General features: G+C 41.0%; 2 protein-coding genes across 2 annotated transcripts; both read left to right on the forward strand.

Annotated features, from left to right (window-relative positions):
* Nucleotides 1-1,045: 1,045 nt before the first annotated feature.
* On the forward strand, nucleotides 1,046-5,134 carry LOC104215203 (uncharacterized). Its single transcript, XM_070163728.1, has 2 exons — nucleotides 1,046-1,281; nucleotides 4,501-5,134. The coding sequence occupies exons 1-2, from the start codon at nucleotides 1,046-1,048 to the stop codon at nucleotides 5,132-5,134; spliced, it is 870 nt and encodes a 289-aa protein (XP_070019829.1).
* Nucleotides 5,135-6,758: 1,624 nt separating this feature from the next.
* Nucleotides 6,759-8,148, forward strand: LOC138883069 (uncharacterized). The gene is made up of 2 exons (XM_070163729.1): nucleotides 6,759-6,831; nucleotides 7,640-8,148. The coding sequence occupies exons 1-2, from the start codon at nucleotides 6,759-6,761 to the stop codon at nucleotides 8,146-8,148; spliced, it is 582 nt and encodes a 193-aa protein (XP_070019830.1).
* The last annotated feature ends 922 nt before the right edge of the window (nucleotides 8,149-9,070 follow it).

The raw sequence follows: 9,070 nt of genomic DNA on the forward strand, positions 1-9,070 counted from the left end.
TCCATGTGCTATTCTTGATAGCTTGAAAAGGGGCAAGGAATATGAATCATGTAATATGAATCATGTAACGATCGGACTGTGATCGTACGCCATGACGCACACATGATGGTATTGTGCTGATATTAAATTCCAAAAAGTGAGAATGAAATTGTGATTGAGGTACATGTCTCAAATGAGGCAACTTAGCCGATCGGGTCGAGATCGGACTCCGCTCAAGCTAGCGGTGGTATAGTGAACAATGATGAACAATATGAAATGCCCCAAACTAAAGGTTATGGAAACAAATGTGAAAATTGTATGATTCTCTTACCTTGATAATGTTGTGATCGTTTAAAGCTTTTGAGTTATACTTGTGATTTCCTTATGTTTGGTATGAAAGTTCTTTCTAACTAGATGGTGTTTAGTTATACATACTAGTACTATTCCATGGTACTAACATCCCTTTTGCCGGGGGTGCTATATTATTAAATGAATGTAGGTGGCTCCATTGCGGATAATGCCAATCGTGTGTAGCGGAGTACGTTCTTCTCAATGTTTTGGTGATCCCCTTTCTCCTTCAAAGGGTTATATTGTACATCTTTTGTTGTGGACCCCCACTTTTGAGGTATAGCCGGAGCCTTGTTGCTGGCATTGTCATACTTGTCTTTCGTATCTTTAGAGGCTCCGTAGACATATGTGTGGGTTATGTACGAGTGTTGGATGGGTCTACAAACTATGTTGTAATTCTAACTCTTTCTTCTCTAAAGTGTAATTTTATGGAATTTTGGAACTTAGCTACTACTTAACATTATGATATAAAATGAAGTAACAACGTTTAATGTACTATCTTTCCTCCTCTAAATAAATGAAAGCATGGTTTCCTATTCATGTTGAGTTGGGTAGGAAGTGTTTGATAAGGCTTGCTCAGTTGGGTTCACTCGACTAAGCGCCGGTTGCGCCTCCCGAGGTTGGGGGCGTGACACTAAAATAAGGTAGCATGAGTGTATGGGAGTACCATATGGAGTTCGCGCACCTGTCCAAGTATACTATTCATATGTTGCCCACTATGGAAGCTAGAGTGCGCCGGTTTGTGCAGGGCACTAGGCCCTTGGTTATTAATGAAGTCGCTATAGCTGCCTTGAATTCTGACATGAACTATGGGAAGATGGTGGCATTTACTCAAGCTATAGAGAACCGTAAGTTAAAGAACAAAATGGAGCGAGAGGGTAGCATTAAGGCCCAGTCCGCAGGCAACTTGGATGGTTCTTCTGGTGGTGGTGGCAAGTCAACATTCAGGGGAGGGTCATCAGGGCCATCCTAGTCCTTTGCTCAGTCTTCAGTTAGTGCACTGTCGTCAGGGCCCAGTCAGCAGTAGAGGAGTCGTTTTAGGACCAGTCAGGGCAACAAGGATGTCACAACCAGGATTTCCCACCCTCGGGAGTCGGGATGACACCTACTAGTGAAAGCTAGGCAAGCCAATAATTACAATTATTTACCTTTTCCATTTTTAATCCTTTAGCAGTTATGAATTAACATTGCATAATCAGCGGAAATAATAAAGCGGAAAAATGAAATATAACAATTTAATATTAATACCGGTACAACTCCATAAACCAAAAACTACCCAAATCTAGTGTCACAATTTCACAGACTGTCTAGGAATACTACAAGTAGGGGTCCGAAAGATAATACAAGCTGTTTTAGAAATACGTAGAAGAAACGATATAAGAAGATAGAAGGAGATGCCAAGGCCTGCGGACGCCTGCAGGACTACCTCGGGCCGCCTGATGGACTGAAGGCAGTAACCTCACTGTGGTCCAAACGCTGCAGCATCGGGATCCGCACACAGTGCAGAGTGTGGTATCAGCACAATCGACCCCATGTGCTGGTAAGTGCCTAGCCTAACCTCGGTGAAGTAGTGACGAGGCTCGGACAAGACTATCAAATAAACCTGTGCAGTTAAATCATATACAATAGAAAAGTAAAGGCAGAAATTTACAGTTAAAGATAGGAGGGGGAAACATGCTGCGGGGAACAACAAGTAACAACAGAAAAATAGTAGATAAATGTAAAGAACACCATAACTCAATTATCAACAAGAATCAGAAATCAAAGACAAGTGCATGGCATCACCCTTCGTACTTTTACTCTCGTCCTCACCATAAGAATCAATATAATCAGCACGACATCACCCTTCATGCTTTTACCTCACATAATCATGGTGCCGAATTATCCTTCATGCATTATCACTCATATCATGGCATGGCATTGTACATCGTGCAACACGTCATCACCCTTCGTGCTTTTACCTTACAATATTGGCACAACATCACCCTTCGTGCATTAACACTCTCAAACTTATGCATGGCATCACCCTTCGTGTTTTACACTCTTCCTCACCCAAGCAACAATCACGAAGCAATTTGGGAAAGGGAATCAATAATATCACAATAAAATCCCGGCAAGGGAACAATATCATAACAACAATATCCCGGCAAGAGAAATAATATCATGAGTAATAACATCCCGGCAAGGGAGATAATATCAAAAGCAATAACATCCCAGCAAGGGAGACAATATCATAAACCTCTTCTCTTTTCCACAATTTCCTCACAACTCATTTCTCAACTTGAGCCAACGCTCTACAATGTTCATTTACCAATAATACTTCCACAAGCCTTGTTCAAAAATAGAAATCATCATATAAAGCATGAACAATATGAAATGGAGTCACATTAATCATAATATAAGACTCACGGGCATGCTTGACACCAACGTATAGATACTCCTCACCATGCCTATATGTAATAATCAACAATTAACACAAAACAAATAAGACACAACTCCTAATCCCTCAAGCTAAGGTTAAACCAAACACTTACCTCGATGCCACGAACACAATTAAAGCCTCAACTATCGCTTTACCTATTGTTTCCACCACCAATTCACTTGTATCTAGCCACCAATTACTTAACGATATCAACAAATGCTAAATGAATCAATTCTAATGCATGAAAATAGGTTTTCCAATGATTTCCCCAAAAAGTCAAAAATCGATCCCGGGCCCACATGGTCAAAACTCGAGGTTCGAACCAAAACCCGATTACCCATTCACCCACAAACCCAAATATATAATTTGTTTTGAAATTGGACCTCAAGTCGAGGTCCAAATCCTCAAAATTTGAAAAACCTAAGTTCTATCCAAAACACCCAATTTTTCCCATGAAAACCCTTGATTTTGGGTGGAAATCATGTAAACAAAAGTTGTTATAGACTAAAGAAAATGAGTTAGAAATAACTTACAATTGATTTGGAGAAGAACTTTTCTTTAGAAAATCTCCCAAGAGAGTTTAGGTTTTGAGAACGTTTGAAAAATGAAGAATTTTCGGCTAAGTTATGATTTAGTAGGTTGCAGATGTCGCAATTGCGACCAGGGTTCGCAATTGCGAACCCCTTTGGAACCTGCTATCTTCGAAATTTCGAAAAATCTGTCTCGTTTGGCTCCAAGGAAAAATCCGATCACCTTCTCATTTGCGAAGGTAACATCGCATTTGCGAAAAAGAGGGCTACGCAATTTCCAACATGGGTTCGCATTTGCGAAAAGGGCCTGACCAGGCTTGGGTCGCATTTGTGATGCTTGGGTTGCAATTACCAAGCCTAAGAACTTCGCAGCTTGATCTCGCAATTGCGAGATCAGAGGCCTGGGCAAAAATACCAGATACCAACACTTGTTCCTAAGTCCAATTTCACTCTGTGGCATATCCAAAACTCATCTGAGCCCTTGGGGCTCCAAACCAAACATGCAAACTAACCTAAAAATTATTAAACAACATCAACAACTATAAATTAAACCCCAAATTCATGAAATCATTCAAGAACACCAAAATTTCCAATTTCTCAACTTTAGGTCCATTTTATACCAAACCAATTCCGATCTTTACCAAATTTTACAAATTCAACCTAATTATTATTTCAAACTTGTACCGGGCTCCGAAACCAAAATATGGGCCCGATACCATCAATTTCAAACATCTTTTTATTTCCAAAAACTCTTATATTTTTTACAAAATAATTTTCTTTAGAAATTCATTTCTCGGGTTTAGGACCTCGAAATTCGATTCCGAGCATATGCCCTAGTTCCATATTTTACTACGGACCCTACGAGACCGTCGAATCACGGGTCCGGGTCTGTTTACTAAAAATGTTGACCAAAGTCAACTTTATTCAATTTTTTAAAGCCAAATTCCTTATTTCACTTAGTTTTCACATAAAAGCTTTCCGAAAATGCGCCCGGACTATGAACGCAAATCAAGGTGAGATAAAAGGAGATTTTTAAAGCCTCAAAACATAGAATTTACTTTCAAAATGAGTGATGACCTTTTGGGTCATCACAAAGGGATCCTATCAGTAGGGTCGGTCTGGTGGGAGATTCCAGCAGCAACAAAGGTCCCCATGCCTTAGGTGTGGGAAGATGCACTTGGGGATATGCTCCAAAGACCAACCCATATGCTATGGTTGCAGATTGAGGGGTCACATTCAGACCAATTGTCGTTCATCCCGCCAGGGCAAGGGTAGGGGTATTACACATCCATCCAGTTCTGCAGCTGCTATATCCACAACACCCCCTCCAGCCCAAGGCACTCCAGTACCCGCAAGGCGTGGTGCAACTAGAGGCAGTACACGGAGTTTGGGAGGACCCAACCGTTTCTATGCTGTGAGGGGTCACCAGAGTTCAGAGGCTTCCCTAGACATTGTCACAGGTATATTGATTATCCAATCTCATGATGTGTATGCTCTTATTGATCCTAGTTCTAGTTTGTCCTATGTCACCCCATATGTTGCTATGGAATTTGGGATAGAATCGGAACAACTCCATGAGTCGTTCTTTGTATCTATTCCGGTTGGTGGGTCTATTGTGGCCGTGCAGGTTTATCGGGATTGTGTTGTCACGGTGTGTGATCGGGACACCATAGACGATCTCATTAAACTGGGAATGGTTGATTTTGATGTGATAATAGGGATGGACTGGCTTTATTCATGTTTTGCCAAGCTTGATTGCCGAACTAGAACTGTGAGGTTTGAATTTCCAAGTGAGTCAGTGATTGAATGGAAAGGGATAATGTGCTACCGAACGGTAGTTTATTTCTTACCTTAAGGCCACGAAGATGATTAACAAGGGGTTTATCTACCATTTGGTCCGGGTTACGGACATTGATGAGACACATACACTTGAGTCTGCGCCAGTTGTGAATGAATTTCCGGATGTCTTTCCGGAAGAGCTCCTTGGAATCCCACCAGAAAACGAGATTGATTTTGGGATTGACGTGATGTCGAGCGCACAACCTATATCTATTTCACCTTACAAAATGGCACCGACGGAATTGAAGGAGCTGAAAGAACAATTGAAGGATTTGTTAGAGAAAGGTTTCATCCGACCGAGTGTGTCACCTTGGGGTGCACCGGTTCTCTTTGTAGAAAAGAAAGATGGGTCACTAAGGATGTGTATTGACTATTGGTAGCTCAATAAGGTCACAATCAAAAATAAGTACCCACTACCAAGGATAGATGACTTGTTTGATCAATTGCAGATACTTCTCCAAAATTGATATAAGATTTGGGCATCACCAATTGATGATCAGGGAGCAGGATATTCCGAAAATAGCTTTTAGAACCCGATATGGGCACTTTAAATTTCTGGTGATGTCTTTTGGGCTAACAAATACCCCGACGGCTTTTATGAATCGAGTTTTCAAGCCGTTCCTTGACTCTTTTGTGATAGTTTTTATTGATTATATTCTTGTATATTCACGAAGTCGAGAGGACCATGCCAATTATCTCAGGGCAGTTCTACAGACTCTATATCAGCACGAGTTCTATGCAGAGTTTTTGAAATGTGAATTTTGGCTAGAATCTGTCACATTCTTAGGTCATGTCGTCTCTAGATAAAGAATTAAGGTTGACCCTTAGAAGATTGTAGTTGTGAAGAATTGGCCTAAACCTACAACTCCAACAGAGATTCCTAGTTTCTTAGGATTAATGGAGTATTACAGGAAGTTTGTGGATGGGTTCTCTACCCTTGCCTCTCCGTTGACTAAATTGACGCAGAAGGCGAGTAAGTTTCAATGGTCTGATGCTTGTGAAAAGAGCTTCCAGGAGCTAAAATCAAGACTGACTACATCACCGGTGTTGACCCTACTAGAGGGTATATATGGGTTTGTGGTGTATTGTGATGCTTCAAGGGTCGGGCTTGGGTGTGTATTGATACAACATGGCAAGGTGATCTCTTATGCTTCTAGGCAACTCAAGAATCATGAAAAGAGCTATCCAACACATGACTTAGAACTTGCAACGATAGTATTTGCATTAAAGTTTTGGCGTCATTATTTGTATGGGGTCCATATAGATATATTCATGGAACACAAGAGCGTTCAATATATTTTCAAACAGAAGGAACTGAATCTAAGACAGAAAATATGGCTTGAGTTACTCAAATATTACGACATCGATATCCTATATCACCCGAGAAAGGCCAATGTTGTGCCAGACGCTCTTAGATGGAAATCTATGGGTAGTTTGACTCACTTGGAGGCATATCAAAGCCCATTGGCCAAGGAAGTTCATCGGTTGGCTAGTTTAGGAGTTCATTTTGCGGACTCTAGTGAAGGAGGGGTGATTATGCAAAATAGGGCTGAATTGTCACTTTTGTGGAAGTCAAAGAGAAGCAATACAACGATCCATTGTTGGCACAATTGAATGAGGGGATTCATTAACATAAGACTATGGCTTTTTCTCTTGGCATGGATGATGGTACACTGAGGAACCAAGGGCGACTATGTGTTCCAAATGTAGATGGTCTCTGGGAAATAATCATGATCGAGGCTCACACTTCTAGGTATTCCGTGCACCTAGGCTCTACAAAGATGTATCATGATCTCAAGGGAGTCTACTGGTGGAATGATATATAGAGGAACGTGGTGGACTTTGTGGCAAGATGTCCAAATTATCAGCAAGTAAAAGCCAAACACCAACGGCCTGGTGGGTTGGCACAGAACATAGAAATTCCAATGCAGATGTGGGAAATGATTAATATGGACTTTGTGGTAGTACTATTGTGCACTCCACGCAAGTTTGACTCCATTTGGGTGTTTGTGGATCGACTCACAAAATCAGCACATTTCTTGCCGGTTAAGGCTACTGACACAGCAGAACAGTATGCTCAGTTGTATATCAAAGAAATAGTCAGGTTGCATGGCACCCCAATTTTTATCATTTCTGATCGGGAGGTCATAGTTCATGGCTAATTTTTGGAAGAAATTTCAGCAAGGTTTGGGTACTTTAGTGAATCTTAGCATAGATGGGTAGGAAGAGCAGACTATTCAGACGCTTGAGGATATGTTGTGCGCTTGTGTTCGTGACCTCAAAGGTAGCTGTGATGATCATTTGCCACTCATAGAATTTACCTACAATAATAGTTTTCATGCTAGCATTCAGATGGCACCGTTTGAGGCTTTATATGGTAGAAGATGTAGATCTCCCATTGGGTGGTTTGAGATTGGGCAAGAGTTGATAGGACCGGACCTCGTGTATCAGGATATGGAGAAGGTTAAGATCATTAAGGATTAGTTTAAAGCTGCTCAGAGTAGTTAAAAGTCCTTTTCAGATGTTAGTCGTAGAGATTTGGAGTTCAAAGAAGATGATTGGGTATTCTTGAAGGTTTCCCCCAAGAATTGTGTAATGCACTTTGGTAAGAAAGGGAAATTAAGCCCGAGGTATGTCGGGCCATACAGAATAATTCAGAGAATTGGTCAGGTGGCATACAAGCTTGAGCTACCACATGAGATGTCATTAGTGCACCTGGTATTTCATATGTCTATGTTGAAGAAGGTAGTTGGAGATCTGTCGCTTATTGTGCCAGTTGAGACTATTGAGGTTAATGAAGAACTGAACTATGATGAAATTCCAGTTGCCATTCTTAATAGGCAAGTCCGAAAGCTAAGAAATAAAGAGATTGCCTCCGTGAAAGTACTATGGCAAAACCAACAGGTTGAAGAGGCTACTTGGGAAGCCGAGGAAGAAATGAAGAGGAAGTACGCTCATTTGTTTGAATATCTATGTAATTGTGTTTATGAAATTGTTGCTTGCAAAATTATGTATCACCTGTATAGTTGATGTTAAAGGGTGTTCCTTTATGGTTACATGTTGCTTATGAGGCCATTGTTGGTGTTGTTTTGTATTATGTTACGTCATTGGATTATGCATATGTTGTTAGGGTTTGTTTCTGGGGTTCTCTGGCAGGTGGATAGGCCTAGTTACAGAGGAAACTCTACCAAAATTTTTGGAAATTTAGGGAGTTAGTAAAAATTTGGGGGTTGTTGGTGTGTGAAGTATTAGCTGGACCACAGTGGATACTAATGCTGAATTTTGACCCTCATTCGAGGGCGAATGATCTTAAGTGGGGAGGATGTAAGTCCCAGTAAAATTTTACCTAAACCTGGGATTTCATGGTACCAAGGTAGACTTACGTGTTCATGATTGTAGAGATTCTTTTTGGCGAGCTTGAGAGCCGCGGTACAGACTTTTTGGGTTGAACAGTGCGATGGGGTGTTGAAGAAAACGTTTGGCAGAAAAAGGGCATTTCTGCGGTCCACTATGTGGCCGCAAAATCACTCTACGGGCCGTAGAATGGCCACAAAGTGAGGCAAAAATTTGGCAAGTTTGGATGCCATTTAGCGGTCGATTATGCGACCACAGAACAGGTTTGCAAGCTGCATAATGAACGCATACCCAATTAGAGGTTCCCAATTCCGGAGGCCATTTTGTGGACCGAAAAAGCTTTATGCGACCGCAGATTGTGTTTCGAAGCTTCATTTTTTTGATTTTAAAAACAAGACCCCATTCTTATAAAAGAATATTGAGGATCATTTTAGAAGGTTCAAACTTATATTTTGAGAGTGGGGAAATATTCTAGAGTGTGAGAGAGTTCCTCAACCAATTATTCCTCAATTCTTGCTCAAATCTTGGAAGATTAACAAGGGAAACTCACTAGGTCTTCATCCTAGAGGTAATATTCTACATCCTAACCCTCAATTTC

The sequence above is a fragment of the Nicotiana sylvestris genome, chromosome 12 (genome assembly GCF_000393655.2).
Source record: "Nicotiana sylvestris chromosome 12, ASM39365v2, whole genome shotgun sequence".
In the NCBI taxonomy this organism is placed as follows: domain Eukaryota; kingdom Viridiplantae; phylum Streptophyta; class Magnoliopsida; order Solanales; family Solanaceae; genus Nicotiana; species Nicotiana sylvestris.

What these genes read in the sequence shown, in the direction of transcription:
- LOC138883069 (XM_070163729.1), top strand. Translation starts at nt 6,759, where the DNA reads ATGGCTTTTTCTCTTGGCATGGATGATGGTACACTGAGGAACCAAGGG. An exon ending in ATGTGTTCCAAATGTAGATG is followed by an intron (nt 6,832 to 7,639) that starts GTCTCTGGGAAA and finishes AGTCCTTTTCAG; the next exon opens with ATGTTAGTCGTAGAGATTTG.
- LOC104215203 (XM_070163728.1), top strand. Translation starts at nt 1,046, where the DNA reads ATGGAAGCTAGAGTGCGCCGGTTTGTGCAGGGCACTAGGCCCTTGGTT. An exon ending in AAGTCAACATTCAGGGGAGG is followed by an intron (nt 1,282 to 4,500) that starts GTCATCAGGGCC and finishes CTATGGTTGCAG; the next exon opens with ATTGAGGGGTCACATTCAGA.